This window comes from Phlebotomus argentipes, unplaced genomic scaffold (assembly GCF_947086385.1).
Source record: "Phlebotomus argentipes unplaced genomic scaffold, Phlebotomus argentipes genome assembly contig_6, whole genome shotgun sequence".
Taxonomy (NCBI): Eukaryota; Metazoa; Arthropoda; class Insecta; order Diptera; family Psychodidae; genus Phlebotomus; species Phlebotomus argentipes.
This window is the reverse complement of record NW_026776145.1, coordinates 4,224,003-4,239,471: the sequence shown is the minus strand read 5'-3', so window position 1 is coordinate 4,239,471 and position 15,469 is coordinate 4,224,003. Positions and strand designations below refer to the sequence as shown.

General features: G+C 44.7%; 4 protein-coding genes across 6 annotated transcripts; 3 read left to right on the top strand and 1 right to left on the bottom strand.

Annotated features, from left to right (window-relative positions):
* The first annotated feature begins 7,792 nt into the window (after window positions 1-7,792).
* Window positions 7,793-9,396, top strand: LOC132264557 (uncharacterized). Its single transcript, XM_059764808.1, has 2 exons — window positions 7,793-8,093; window positions 8,147-9,396. The coding sequence occupies exons 1-2, from the start codon at window positions 7,906-7,908 to the stop codon at window positions 9,297-9,299; spliced, it is 1,341 nt and encodes a 446-aa protein (XP_059620791.1). The 5' UTR covers window positions 7,793-7,905; the 3' UTR covers window positions 9,300-9,396.
* An 811-nt stretch (window positions 9,397-10,207) lies between these two features.
* Window positions 10,208-12,725, top strand: LOC132258140 (N-acetylgalactosaminyltransferase 6-like). Of its 3 annotated transcripts, none has more exons than XM_059755484.1 (4): window positions 10,211-10,329; window positions 10,420-10,631; window positions 10,725-12,371; window positions 12,431-12,725. In XM_059755484.1, exons 3-4 carry the CDS (start codon window positions 10,743-10,745, stop codon window positions 12,608-12,610), a joined length of 1,809 nt encoding a protein of 602 aa, XP_059611467.1. In that variant the 5' UTR covers window positions 10,211-10,329; window positions 10,420-10,631; window positions 10,725-10,742; the 3' UTR covers window positions 12,611-12,725. The 3 variants fall into 3 exon arrangements, with proteins under 3 accessions (XP_059611293.1, XP_059611467.1, XP_059611385.1); XM_059755402.1 differs by having other exon boundaries at window positions 10,420-10,645; XM_059755310.1 differs by lacking the exon at window positions 10,420-10,631 and having other exon boundaries at window positions 10,208-10,419.
* Window positions 12,726-13,127: 402 nt separating this feature from the next.
* Window positions 13,128-14,096, top strand: LOC132259199 (ATP-dependent (S)-NAD(P)H-hydrate dehydratase). The gene has a single exon (XM_059756790.1). It carries the CDS (start codon window positions 13,210-13,212, stop codon window positions 14,083-14,085), a length of 876 nt encoding a protein of 291 aa, XP_059612773.1. The 5' UTR covers window positions 13,128-13,209; the 3' UTR covers window positions 14,086-14,096.
* On the bottom strand, window positions 14,089-14,998 carry LOC132259299 (signal peptidase complex subunit 3). The gene is made up of 2 exons (XM_059756904.1): window positions 14,748-14,998; window positions 14,089-14,603 (listed from the first exon to the last, which is right to left on the bottom strand). The coding sequence occupies exons 1-2, from the start codon at window positions 14,888-14,890 to the stop codon at window positions 14,207-14,209; spliced, it is 540 nt and encodes a 179-aa protein (XP_059612887.1). The 5' UTR covers window positions 14,891-14,998; the 3' UTR covers window positions 14,089-14,206.
* Window positions 14,999-15,469: the final 471 nt, after the last annotated feature.

Genomic DNA, 15,469 nt, shown 5'->3' with positions numbered 1-15,469 from the left:
TGATGCTACCCAGGCTCTCCTCTGGGCGAAAAGTCACTTGTCAGCAAAATAGTGAATTTACAGCAAAGTAGGGGATAATTTTGGGGTAGACAGGGAGAAAAAAAGGTGAACCTCACAATTCTCTCGCGTGTCAGCTGAAGTAACTTCTTCTGCAGACCCATAAATGTTCACTTGTCGTAAAAATATGAATTTCTCACACTTTTCACAATGATTTTTGAGGGCTGTTGAGTCTATCATTGTACATCACCACGTACGAACAAGAGAGCATTAAATCCCAGCGGAAAATCAATGCTGGCAGAATGAAAATTATGTTGCACAACCACCTTGTGGCCAATTCAATGCGACTCCGTGTGTTTTATTGGAAAATGTAATGGAAATAGACGATTATCATTCACACGGTGAGATCGTAATTTTTGCCACTCTCCGTATAGCATTTCAATGGTGAATTGTCTCCCTTCACAGTCCAACTGAATTGCTCTTGCTGGGAGTGGAAGTGATATTATAGGGAGACTCTGCCTTTCCACTCGAGCACCATTCGAGTATTTCCAAAAAGGATTGTTGAGTGTCGAGAGGAAATCTCAATTGTAATAATTTCCCGTGAGATACAACAACACAGTCATGATATATAACCCCGCACATACATATGTACAGACAATCTTTGAATGCGTCGTACGATTTCTCTCAGCGGCAAGGCGCAGTGAGTGTAGCTTTTACTTAAAGTATAGAATTTAGCAAAAGACAATGGCCTCTTATTCCCACCTCTTGTCGCACTCTATCTATGAGACCCATTGACTAAGGCCATCCTCGCACTTCTATCTCAAATCCCCGCGCGAGTGCCCTATTCCGCTTCTGCCGCCTGCAGAAATGGCCCTTTGTCGGTGTCGCAGATTTCTCACCCACGCCCTTTGAATTCGACAAAGTAACAAAAAGCCCATGTTGTTTGTTCTCCAGCCAAAAGCTCAGCTCTTTGGTGTTATTTTTGCTATTCCATTTCTCCTTTTCACTTTGTAAGGGGAATTGTTTTCCCTTAATTCTAAAAATACGGCATTGAGACAAAAAGGGCTTCAAAGGGAAAACAACTAAGCAACATCACACATCCTGAATTCCGTGTTTGGTTTACCCATTAAATTGCTCTATTTCCGAGCTGCAGATAAACTCATTTAGTCTCTAAGTGGTGAACATACTCGAAAAAGTGTTTACTACGACCAAAATTAAATAAATTTACCAACTCAATCAATCTGACGAGGTAAAAACTTCACAGATTCAGCTCATTAAGTAGTATTAGCTGAAAATTTCAGATGCATAAATAATCAGTTCGTTATTTAATCTACTGTGAATGATACAAATTGAGTGTTTTTGTCGCAACACCATAAAATTCTTCACTTCACACGATGATTTTGAAGTTCTTTCTAAGAGATGGGCTGTCCTTAGAGAGCTTGAATATGAACATCCCCAGTATTTGGAAAATTCGCACTAGTTGTTTCCCCCTCGAAGGAACCCCACAGCAAGGCAAGGCAAGGATGAGGAGGGCTAAAAATTGTACATTTACCGCCTCACTCGGCTGTCAACTGGCAATGGTGAAGAGTTGTCAGACTATGGCGGGGACGAGGGGGCGTCGGTGAGGGAATCATTATGAAAATGATGGGTGACATTGTAATTAAAATATAACACAGTTGCAATGTTCGTCAGGCAAAGTCATCATCATATGGAATTCCACATAACAACTCCACTGAGGAATTCATATTCACTGCCGTGGAAGCGGTGTCTTCTCCCCCCATTCGTGAAGGGTTCGAGGTGACGTGATAATAGTTACCGTTTTATTTCACTCCCCATTCCTTGAGCTTTCAACATCGCACACTTCCCTTGGCAGCGCACACCCTCAAAGCTGGCCTCGCAACTTTAAGCAATGCACAAAGAGGATACACAACAAAACATACCATGTTTAGGAGGTGGTTAAATGATGATGATAGTCTGATGGAGATTTCGGTATCAACGCGAGGAATGGAGCGTTTTTGTGCCGTTCACACGCGCTCATAAACAGAGAAAATATGTGAGCTTTTTATACCAAAGTCTCTGCTCGCATATAATAGGGAAAATGTCCTAAGCACAGCTCAACATCCCTCGCCAACCCTAGCACGAGAAAAGCGAAAGGTATAACAATAGCAATAGTAGTAAAGTTGGGGGTAAGAATTCTCTTGGCACGAAATGTTGAAAATTAATTGCAAACAAACAACAATTTTGTGATGCAACAAATTCACTATATTGCGCACAACCAACACCATTGGAAAGTCCTCATGCTGCACTCTTTTTACCCTCCTCATATTGTCTCACTGTGTCAGGGATAAGACCCAGTTGGACGGTTCGCCCTCCGGCGCCGCAGCCCCCGAAAGCTTATTCCGCACGCTGTTGCTGCATCACGAAGTAATAAAGACTCAGGGCGCTCTTTTTCCTGCGGGAGCCCCAGAAAAAGAGGAACTCGGGGAAGAACGAAAGCGCAATGAGTATAAGAATTTGCAGAACTCACAAACGGAATGAGGTTTTTTTCTATTTCACTGCTTCTATTAAAATTTACTTCACCTTTTAATTCCTATTTTTGTACATCTCGTGTGTGCTAAAACCTTTTCCGCCTGCAACACGTTCACTTCTCCAGAACTGCACAAGAGTGGAAAATATAATAACATGATATTTCAAAGGATATTAAATTCATAGGGTAATGTTGAGAAGATACGCGTACAGCATCACTGCATTTTTTCGCACATGTTTGTCTGATCTTTTGTGTGAGACTCAAAGGGAATTACTATGGCTATGTAATTGAATGACTATCACAAGGGTTGCTTTACTTAATAAAATAGTGAAATTAAAATTATGGTTGGCAATGTTGATGCTCTTCTCAAACTCCTGACTCGCATTTTTAAGCTATCACATCAATTTTTCTGCAGTTTCCTGGTTTTTTTTTATTTTTTCAAGCTCATAATTGGCCAAGACTGACTCTGAGTAATTAATAAATTGCATGAGAATTCATGGTTTCACGAAGATGAAACTTCTCACGACACCTTAATTGAAAATATTTACAAGTTAAATGGTCTTAAAAAACTTAATATTCTCCTCTAATGAAATTGACAATCTCCGGAGTGTCTTCCCTTCTCGTTCGGTCTTAATTTGAAATTACCTAATCTACCTTTTTATTCTGAATGACAAAACGTAATTTACATAACGCAATTTAACCGATAGCATCTCTAAAACTCCAGCAATTGCCATCCCGTATAAGAATAATTGGGTGTGGGCACTTTGGATGCGGCAGCATTTTGCCATTTCTCCTGGTCGGAAAATGCATCCTGGGGGCGAAAGCACGGCGATAGCGAGTCAGATTTTCAGTGAGTGCCGGAAAATAGACACAGAGCATAATCTGTTTTGTCACTCAAGATTTAAGACAAACAACCCCAGTTGTGAGCTTCCAAAATTGTTCCACTCTTTCTCTCTACTCTCTGCCGTCTGCCATTTGTACACTTCCGCTCTCCCGCATTGCTACAATTGTTAGTGTAACTTCAAAATTGGCTCACCGCCTCTTCAATACAAATTCCCACCCACTCTATTCCGCCCACAGTACATATATTCCGACTGATTGAGAAATTCTTCTGCTATTCTGCGGCATGTCTAACAAGAAAAATGCGAGTGGCTAACGGAATGACGCTGTCACTCGCAATTTCTCCTACCCAAATCACATACAATCTCGCAACATACAATCCCGTACGCACTGTGGGTGCGGCCCGAGGGTGAAAAATCTCTTCAGGCGAACATATAAATTATTTTCCTGGTATTTAAATCCTTTGTAGCCACACAACTGTGTATTGATGGAAAGTTTCCCACATTCTGTCCATCCACTCCTCGTCTCCTTTCATATTTTTCCCGCTTTTCTCTATCCTCATTTGTGGCCGAGGAAGCAAAACTCAGACTATGTACACAAAACCAACCCGCCAACCGTACAGTCGACCCACCCACTTGGAAAAGCTGCGGGCAATTCAACTTTTCAGGTTGTTTGGGAGATTTTTCTTCTCACCTTATAATTTTTTTTTCTCTCTACCTTCAGCCAAAGCGCCCCTTTTGTTCCCCGGTCAATCTCCAGAGAATCTCCACTCCAGAGCTTGACGCCACGCGTATTTACCTAATTAGATTTGCTCGTTCAGCGAATTAAGGCCGACTTGATCTCTTGCCCGGCCTTTGAGTGAGTCAAATCTTAAAGATTGTGTTTACTTTTCAGGGCAAAAAAACCCCAGTCTGACCATGTGAAGTGGCGCTTTTACACTTCACACTCCCAAGTTTGAATGATTGATGGCACTGATAAGCTCAACTCTGTCGCCTGATGGAGAGGAAAAGATGGCAATTCGCAGCTTCGCCTTAGCACACATTTTGTACACAAAATTTCCCAAGATTTCGCCCCCCTTTATTGCACAATGAATGCCATAAATAATTTTTTATACAAACCCCCACACCGCAGCGTGTGTCTTGCGCGACAAAAGTGATCGCAAAATGAAGTGGGACGATGCTAAGAAGTTGTGAAAATTCAATAAAGTCTCTCCGCCACCCACTCGCGCCCGTCCTTCCTGCCGCCGCCGCCGTTTGAAATATACGAGGAAATTGGAGTTCCTTTAACTGCTCGTCAAAAGCGTCATTCACAGCGTGTGGCAACATTTTTAATCCGTCATAAAGAATTCATTCCTTTGTCACACATTCGCCACACTTCGCAATTCACAGGTCCGTTCGCTCACGTGAAAAAGAGGAGCGCATACACATTAAAACTTTCACAGTCCGCCACCCCGTGCTCTGGGCGGCGTTACTTAAAATTTAAATACCCTGTGCAGCCCCAAAGCCTTTGATGAGGCTTTTACGCCATTTTCGAGCGCACGTGCAAATGCGTGGAGTTAAACCTTCAATCGAACTCCTTCCCTCATATTCCTATTCCACAGGTATGCATGCTCATGAGTCCCATTCATGCCGAGCTTTCTGCTACTATTTCCAACGTAAGCTCTTCGGTGACGAGAAGCTCTTCACAAAAGAATTCTGACCAGATTCTGGGGTGCTGTGAAAAGGACCATCTGCACATGTGAACTTCTAGGGATTATTAAGAGACAATTCCTTGTCTTCAAAATTCAGTGCAATATTGGAACCAGACGAAGGGATATTTGGGGCAGATTAGAGCGAAAATATTAAGTCACTTTGCCTTTAGGCTTCTCTCAGATCTATTGTAACAGGCTTTCAGAGTTTTCACTAAAGATACCCTTATAAAATAATATTTCACGTATTTTCCTCAAAGTTATACTTAGAATTACTTAATATTTCCCGTCTTTGAATGATCAATTTTAATTATAATCGTATTTATGACATTTATACTTGCATTTATATAATTTTAAAATCCTTTGAAATATAGATTTTCACCAGAATATGTGTAAATGAATGTAATTTTAAAATTATGTTGGCAGTTTTTGTATGAGTGCATATTTACATAAACAATCAGCGCAAAGCATGGCAATTTACATAATGCATAAAAACTTTGCTCAATAAAACGTTGTGGTCGAGATTGCACCGCTCTCCCCTACATTAATATGATTAGCGCACAAGAAAATCTTTGCCCACGCGTTTTAATAAAACGAGCTTGCTAATATGATTGCGCTCTCAGTAATTTTTGATGCGTTAATGACTGAAGAGCTTAACTCCCACGCTCTTAATGGTTCGACGGACTGAGAGGAGCTTTGAGTGCTTTTTTTGCAGCTTCGGCCCCTCTCCATATGTATGCCCACATATATAGTCACTAACGAAGTCATCGTGAATGATTTTAATTGTGGAAGTGTAACAGATTTTTATTACAACGAGCGTGCAATTTATCATCCCAGTCCAGGAAGTGGTTCCGAAGAGTGGCGAGGACGCGCGGACGGGGAAGCTGACCCACGGGGACATGAGAGTGTGAGTGCGAGACGGTGTGGGTATGCAGAGAAAGGACACATATGGTGAGTGCCAACTAATTAATGAGACTTCAAAAAGCTTCAAAGTATATTCTCGTGTTAATGACGGGGCAAACTCGGGTGATGGTGGCGGATGGCGAGTCTGGGTGTACGTGAAAAGTTAATAAACAAGTACCAGAAGCTAAAAACTCGACAATGATTGACCACTTTTGCCCAGTTTAGGCCTCTCTCTCTCTCCTGCTCCTCCTCTCTCTCTTCAGCACCCGCACGCCGCATTTTTCCACCCTCACATGCCCGAGACATATAATGAAAAGGCGTCTCATAATTAGGGCCATGAGTCTTCTGTTCCATCCCAAAGCTCCCCAACCCACACTTCATCGGGAGAGACATTATTTGTGGCCGTGGCGAGTGAGACAAAGGGTGCAGTTTTATTAAAAATTAGATTACACCGCCACAGCCCTCGGCAAACTCCTCGCCACACACATTTTTGAGGGAATTACTCCGTATAGATGGGGGTTTATTGTTGAATTTTAGACGGAGAATTGGAAGTAGCGTTAAGCTACACCAGGAAAAGTTATGTAAATTCCTCGTACAAAAGCTGCTTTTTCGTCTTTACATAAATTATCCATCCATCCCAAACCCTGAGCCTCGCACTTCAGCCCAAATTTATCCGTCGCTCCCCCGCCCCCACCCATTTATAAAAATTTAACCCCCCAGGAACATAAAGTACAAATATACACACGTACTGATAAAATATATCGCAATATATCTTTGTTTTCCTCCCTTTTTTGTCAAATCTCTTCCATGTCACAATAAATATATTGAGAGTAACCACTCTTCGCGGAAATTCCTCATCTCTCCTCTGCTGCTCTTGCTCTTCCCAGGAGACCTTCATTCGCTCCTCAGTTTGCACACAAACTTCGGGGGAATCCCAGTGAATTGAGAAGAAAATGAGGGAAAAGTCGCGCGAGAGCCCAAAATTCCCTTTTCCATTACATTGTTTGTACGTATTTTTCCACCCCTATTCGAATCGCCTGTCCCTTGAGCGCATATGCCATTTTGTAATTGACCGGAAAATTATCTTATATCTTAAGGACTTAAAGTATTACAAGATTACAAACCTCCAGAATTTGCAGATGGCGAAGCGAATAAACTAGAGTAAGTTGGAAAATCGGGAAAAATAGGGGAAACGCCGCAAAAGTGCTGGAAGAATGTTAAACAATTGATTAAAAAAGCTCAAAAAATGAAAGGAATTTATCGTCACGATTCTCTCAAACGGATCTTGCATCCGAACGATTCTACCAGAAATCTGTTGTTTTGGTTGTTCTTCATTGCTACACTGACTACTGAAATGGCGAAGAGTTAAATTGTAAATCTTTTTATGTATATTTGTAATAAATTAATTACTTAACATAGAAACATATTTATAGTGCAGTCTAGAAAATTTTAGTAGCTTTAAGTTCCAGCTAATCAAATTATACGATTCGAGAACGATATTTCATGGAATGAAGGGATTCAAATATTTTATACAATTCTAGCGACACGACAATTTCCTTCTATTGCAAGAAATTGCTGACTTTCGTTTGTTCTTTGCAATCCATTAAAATAATTGATAGTTTCGCTACAGACAAGCAGTGTAAACATCAGCATTTCTCCTTCGCTAAGTGTTTCTCGTGCCAAATGAAATTAATTATATATCGAAATCCCGCTTTCTTTAGTGTTGAACAATTGAAAACAGCGCGAAAACCTGCTTTACCGACGGAGTTTGAGAGTGTCGAGAGAAAAGTTGAGAGGTTTGAGAATTGAGAGAGAACGTTAGACGCGAGAGTCGGAAGAGTGACACTTGTTATCATTCGTTTGTTGTACGTGTGCAAATTCAGGCTGTTTTTCATCTAATCTTTCTAAGTGAATTGCTGAGTGATATCAATTAATCAATCGAAGAGCCACTATGACGAGTGTGGAGAAGCAGAAATCCTTCATCGAGGGAGAATTGACACAACTGATCCTGGCCAATAACGATGAATTCCGGAATTGCAGTCTCGTCGAGAGCAAGGCCACAACATCGCCCCAACTGGATGGATTTATGGCAATTATCTTCAAATTAAATATGATTGTGCAATGTCAAGAGACTCTTGAGTAAGTTTGCGGAAGTGTTCAACTCAGTGATATAATGACATTCTTTATTTCAGGAAGAGAACTCATGAGATGATCGTGAAGCTTATGAAGGGATCTGAGGACTTTCGCACTACGAGCAAGTCATTCACGCAGTTTGGCAATGAGGTGTACATTTACGGGAAGGTCATCCCAACTTTTGGGGCGTTCCTGGACAAGAGAAACACGGCAATTGAGTGGAGAAATTGGTGTCCAAAGGTCTATTATTACTACTATGGCAAAGTGCCTTCCTTGAGCAACATTCCCGAATCCGTTCTCGTGTTGAAGAATATTTCTCCATTGGGCTTCAGAAATCCCACTTCGAGGCTGGAATTGGATGCTGATCATCTGTTCTTCATGCTGAAGACGATTGGAGAGTACCATGCGCTCAGCTACGCCATGAGAGTGGCCGATGAGGCTCAGTTAAAGAAATTAGTCAGCGGAATTGTTCCTCTTGTCTACGAAGATAAAGGCAATGTGGAGAATCTCTATGATGTTAACTACAAAGTTGGTCTGCATCGCTTGTTTGACTTCTTAGACCGACGTCCTGAGCTGAATGTTGGGAGAATGAAGGAAGAACTCGAGGTGCTGCGAAGGAAGTATTCCAAGTGCCCCACAAAACTCCTCGATCTCCTTCGCCACGATGACTATCCTTACTCCGTAATCGAACACGGAGACTACAATCGCAACAACGTCCTATTTAGATACGACGACAAGGGTTCCAAGCCTCTCGACATGCGGATGATTGACTTCCAGGAAGTGCGATACGGATCGCCAGCCTTTGATCTATCTTTCTTCCTCTACATGAACACCTCTGCGTCTATTCGAGAGCAGTCCTGGGAGGATCTTCTGCGCTACTATCACACGTCTCTCTTCAAGTGCCTCACAGACATCCTGAAGTGCGACGAGAACGACGAGAGACTGAAGGTTTATCGCTTTGAGAATTTTCTGCAGCACTTCTCACGCTTTGCAATCTACGGAGTTCTCGTCACAATTCACTTCCTGCCCTGGATGGACTGCTGTGAGGAGGAGTGCGACGAGCTCAGCAAGCACTTCGAGCTCAACATGAAGAGCCAGGAGTTCTGGAATATCGCCACAACAGCCGGTGGCGATGCGTCCAACGAGAAAATCCTTAGTGCCGTGAAACACGCCAGCAAAATGGGATATCTCACGTTTTTGCTCAATGACTAGCGCTTATCGGCGCACGGGGAGGATCAATCAAGTGCCTGGGACAGGTGCCTTGCCCAATAAATCACAGCTGGAAGAGTCGCTGATGTGTCTTAATTAATTCAATGCGATATCCATAGTTCTGCCGGCATTTGCCAACACTTTCCTGACCTCCTTAGTCAGTTTCTTTACAGTCTTTCGCTGGTAATTGTCGTGAGAATATGGTGAAAAAACGCAGCAATTCGCAAGGTAAGAGAGACACATTGGACATCATAGACCCTGATGCCGAAAGCCTGAAGTACACTAACAAATCGCTGTGGAGATGGGTAAGCACAAACACTTCTCTTCGAGTATCAATTGAACACCGGCCGGTCTTTCTAAATTCTCGTCTTCAGTGGCGTAGTTTTTATCTGATACAATTCATAGTATAATTACTCAAATTAAGAGTGACATCATTCTTAAGAAATTAATTTAATGCAGTAGTATAAAATATTAATGGTGTTGTATTTCAATATTTTCGCTATGTTGAGTAAATATTTTTATGATTCGTGGATTTAGCATAATCAGCAAATTAGTTGCCACAATTTACAATTGGGGGAAATGAAGGTGGTTTTGCGAGAAATATGTTCTCTCTTCTGATCGCATAGTAAAGCAAGTTTCCTGATTTAGGGATCGAAAGAAAATTTCAATTTGATTTATTTCTTCACTATTGGAAGCTCTGGACAAAACTCTAATTCTCTCTTAAAGTTAAGAGTTGAAATGAGGTCAAATAAGAATATTCTCACCCACATGCTGGGGTAGTTGCCACTTCGCCCCTCGTTGCTTACGCCACTGGCCGGGTCGCTGACCCCGCCGCTGAACTTCCTTGAACTTGACGCCCAGCTGACTCTGACATTTGTGAAAAAGCCAGTTTTGTCAACAAAACAGAAGCGCAACATTCCATCATCGCGTCCATACACATCGAATAAGCAATAATTGCCGTGTTGTTGTCGTAAAATTGTGATTCACGCTTTATCTCACAACTTCAAATGTGATAGAAGAACGTGCAGAGAAGGTAGTTTTACTGCAATTACATCCCGAAACGTGGCCACATTGAGCACGAAGTTGTCTTGCACCTGTTCCATGGTTTTCCACTGCTTCTCAGGTGAATTTTCTGCCTCTGGCTTATCGAGTGCAGTAGGTGTCTTGGAGTGTGCCATTGGGTCGGATTAGGCGCAGATCAGGGCTTTCCTGATCCCACAGCAGAGAGGTTATGTGTTTGGGTGGTTCTCCGGATGTGTAAATTAATCAAATTAACCAATTTCATCGAGTAAGAGGCGGCGGAAGCCCCCAAAAGAAGGCCAACGCTTGTGACAGGTGTAGCAGTACAGGTTTCCGGAAATTGATAAGCTTATAGGCAATGATTGATAGCGATGCCACGTTGTTTATGCTTCTCTCTTCCATTTGCAGAGTCTTCTTTTGGGCAGAATGCGAAGAAACTCAGCGCGAATTGTTAAACTTTTCATCCTCATTGCTGCCGTTGGCATCACATTCCTCATCTACAAATCCTTAACCGGGCCAATCAATGAACTGCCACGGAAAGAGAAAGTGGTTGACCATCCTCGCCACGGAGCCTTCTTCGGTGGACCGCCCAGAAATGTGCACCAGAGGAAGATCGACTGGCACGACTATGACCTCATTAAGATGGACAGCGCCAAGGACGGCATAGGAGAGCAGGGCCGCGCCGGCCTTGTGCCCGTGGAGGAAAGCGATCTGAAGGACACAATGTATCGCGCGAACGGTTTCAACGCCCTGCTCAGCGATAAGATATCCGTGAATCGATCGATTCCCGACATCCGACACAAGAAGTGCAAGGAGAAGAAGTACTACAGCGAACTGCCTACGGTGAGTGTGATTGTGCCATTCTACGAGGAGCATTGGAGCACTCTCTTGAGGACAGCGTACAGCGTCCTGAACAGATCCCCGCGCGAACTGATAGCTGAGATCATCCTGGTGGACGACGGGAGCGAGAAGACCTTCCTCAAGGACCCCCTGGATCGATATCTCGAGACACATCTGCCCAAAGTGAAGGTCATTCACTTGTCCGAGCGAATGGGATTGATAGGAGCGCGTTTGGCCGGGGCGAAGCGTGCTGTGGGCGATGTTCTGGTCTTCCTGGACTCCCACACGGAGGCCAATGTGAACTGGCTCCCGCCGCTGCTGGATCCCATCGCGGAGAACTACAAAGTCTGCACCTGTCCCTTCATCGACGTCATCGCACACGACACTTTCGAGTACCGGGCGCAGGACGAGGGCGCTCGCGGAGCCTTCGACTGGCAGTTCCACTACAAGCGCCTGCCGATCTTCGAGAAAGACAAGGCCAATCCGTCAGAGCCCTTCGCCAGTCCCGTGATGGCCGGCGGCCTGTTCGCCATCAGTGCCAAATTCTTCTGGGAACTGGGCGGCTACGATCCCGGCCTGGACATCTGGGGCGGCGAGCAGTATGAGCTGAGCTTCAAGATCTGGCAGTGTGGCGGTGCAATGTATGACATTCCCTGCTCTCGCGTCGGTCACGTCTATCGTGGGCCGATGGACACCCGGCCGAATCCCAGGAAGGTGGATTTCGTATCCAAGAACTACAAGCGAGTGGCCGAGGTGTGGATGGATGAGTACAAGGAGTATCTGTACGAGAGGAAGCCTGAGAACTTCAGGAATCTCGATCCGGGAGATCTCTCAGAGCAGAAGGCCGTCCGTGAGAGACTCCAGTGCAAACCCTTCAAGTGGTTCATGGAGGAAGTCGCCTTCGATCTGATCAAGAAGTACCCACCAGTGGAGCCACCAGATTACGCCAACGGTGTGATCCAGAATGTCGGAAATCCTCATCTCTGCGTTGACACGCTCAATGTGGGCAATGGAGGAGTCTTTGGCCTCTTTCCCTGCGCCGCGAATCACGTCGAGCCGCAGAAGAATCAGTGGTGGGCCCTGTCCTGGCGCCAGGATCTGCGTCAGAAGCACGAGGAGCTCTGCTGGGACGTGTCCAGCAGCGGAAAGAACGCCAAAATTCAACTCTGGCACTGTCACACTCAAGGCGGCAACCAATACTTCCGCTACGATCCCGTAAGTTCTTAGATCCCCGCCTCGCAAGGCAACAGACTCAATTCCAAGCGTCTTTTCAGGAGAACCAGTGGATCATGCAGGGCGCCTACAGCCGCTGCGTCGAGGGCAACCCGCTGGAGAAGACGATCTACGTGAACGAATGTGATGAGAACAATCTGAACATGAAGTGGAGGTGGGGCTACCTCAACGAGACCGCCATCAGCATGTGGGACGAGGAGAAGCGGAGGATGAAGCACTAGAATAGGCGCGTAAGCAATTCAACTTGCCAATACTAGTATTGTAAATTTTCATCATGAGAAGTTGTCTAGTCTTAAGGAATTGATCATATCACAGAATAAAGGCTCAAACTATTTTACAAGTTATCCCGGAGTAATCAGCTGGACTGAATTGAAAATGAATTTACCCTAAAAGATATTTACCTATAAAATTGTCTTGAAGTCGATATCCTTGCTAGAAAAAAGAGAATATTCAATTTTCCAAGTGTGCAAAATGGTGACATCGTCTTGCATGTTTTATCTTGTTTTGCTAAATTAAACAATCGAGTAAAATCATTTATAATAACAAGCACTATAGATTCACGACAATTCCATATCAGTTACTGTTCATAATTTACATCATTTCTACTGTGGAAAACCCTGAAAACAGCGGGAAAACCGGGAAAATAATTCCGCTCCTTGCGATGGAGCGCGTCGGAAACCAACTGAAGAACGACCGACAGAGAGCTCTGTCGTCAGTGAGGAAAATGCGCGTCGGCTTGTCAAAGGCGGCCAATTTCGCTCCGGGAAGACTCTGGAGGGATTTTCCAGCTGTTTCTGTGCTGCCCAGGAAACACAGTGGAATGAGTGATAGTACGGACTTGCTGGAACGCGCCAAGGCGGTGGTGCCGCGCCTGGAGACGAACCTTCACAAGGGCCAGGCAGGGCGAATCGGCGTCGTCGGTGGATCTGTGGAGTACACGGGGGCACCCTTCTTCGCCGGCATCAGCGCTCTGCGCGTTGGAGCCGATCTGGTGCACGTCTTCTGCTGCCAGTCCGCCGCGCCTGTGATCAAGTCCTACAGCCCGGAATTGATAGTGCATCCGGTGCTGGACGAGCACTGCGCCATGGCGAAGATGGAGAAGTGGCTGGACCGGCTTCACGTGCTTGTGGTGGGTCCAGGACTGGGCAGAGATCACGCAGTGTTGGAGAACGTGACGATGCTCCTGAAACACTGCCGCCACAGTGGGATTAAAGTGATCCTGGATGCGGATGCTTTGCATCTGCTGACACTGGATTTCTCTCTGGCCAGGAGCTTGAGCGGGGCAATTCTCACGCCCAATGCTGTGGAGTATCGCCGGCTGTTCGGGGAGATAAAAGATATTGGAGAATTGCGAGAGCTGATCGGGAAGGACGTGACAGTGCTGGAAAAGGGGCTCAGTGATAAGATTTACGACGTCACTGTGACAAATCAGGTGTACCAGCTTCCTCCAGGAGGCTCTGCGAGACGCTGCGGTGGCCAGGGGGACCTCCTGAGTGGTGCCTTGGCCACTTTCTACTGCTGGGCGCTCAATTGCAGCCAGGAAACAAATCCGGCGCTTGTGGCGTGCTTCGCCGCGAGTCTCCTGGCCAAGCACTGCAACCAGGAGGCGTTCAAGGAGAAGGGCCGCGGCGCTCTCTGTGGTGACATGATTGAGCAGATTCCAAAGATCTTCCGGGAGCATTTTGAGCATTTTTAAGAATTCCGGGAACACAATTTTGATGTATTTTTGACCTTTTTGATGTTGAATGTTGGCAAATAAAGTCCTATACATGTTTGGAATTGAGGCTTTTATCTGTCTCTTAGTAAGTACAGCCCGCCTAGACCGGGGACATGGTGTAGGTCTGCGGGAACTTGAAAGAATACTGCCCGATGGCGAATATTCTGGGCAGGAGACCAGCATTGGGGATGATGTTCCACGACAGCGTTAGTGTGACATTCTGGTGGCCCTTCAGGCCGTTTCCGTCGTCCCAGAAGTAGTACTTGGTGTGCATATTAGAGAAATCCAGCACGGCATTTTCACCCCTGAGGATGATCTTGTCCCAGAGAACCACTTGATTCAACTCATTCTCGCGCGTCTTGTACTCAGCCGTGAGGTACAGGAAGAGCTGCTTCACGTTCCAGTTGAAGAGATTGCTCAGATCCGTGTGCAGGTCGAATGTGAGGTGACCCAGATCCCTCACTTCCCTCGAAGAGCTGTAATCCGGGACGTTCTTCCTGCAAAAACAAGCAGAGTGAGGTTAGGTTGAAGGCAGCCGGAAAAGTAAAGACAATTCTCAATTTAATGGATGGATCTGATAGCCGAAAGCCTTATAAGTCTGCTGGGTGAGTTGCTGGCCAGAGATTCAGGGAAATACTCACACAATCACTTTGTTCGTGTTGATTACAGCTGTTGTCCGGTAGTCCAGGAAAACCGTCGACAGGAAGCAGCAGAAGGTCAAGCACGCCAACACACTGAGCGTGTAAGCAAGGATGGAATTCCCGCGAGTCAGAAATGTATGCATTTTGCCGGGATTGTGAGATTTTCAAGCGATTTTCACTAATTTCCCCGACACAGCCGACACGTCAGTTTGTTTCTCTCCGGAACCTAAATCGATAAGTCGCGCCAGCGCCTCTAGTGGCTTCTCGACTAAAAGTTTTCGCGATTTAAATTGTCGGCCAGTTGATTGAGTCGTTCTTGAATGGAAAAGTTAAACTCAAACAAATTGAGTAAATAAATAGTTGATGATTCCTTTTCATGCTTTCACACTTCATTATTCAAAGTTTGCATATCGCTTGATTACACAAAATTGTCTGCAATGAATGAGTACATTATTTGAGTAAATAAATATAACTCTGATCGTTCATTAAGAGTTTTTCAGAGTTTTCACAAAACACTCATAATTGCAATGTGAAAAAAAAATTGTGTAAATATCAGACCTTGACACAAAACGATGAAAGAAAGCTGGCTGTTTACGGTAAATTGACTACAAGCTTTTAATTCAGAAAAATATCCGAGCTTTTCAAAGGAATAGCAAAAGATTTTCTCAGAGATTCAATTGCAGAAATCTCCTGTGCGCAAAAGAGCACAAATGCCTCTCAGA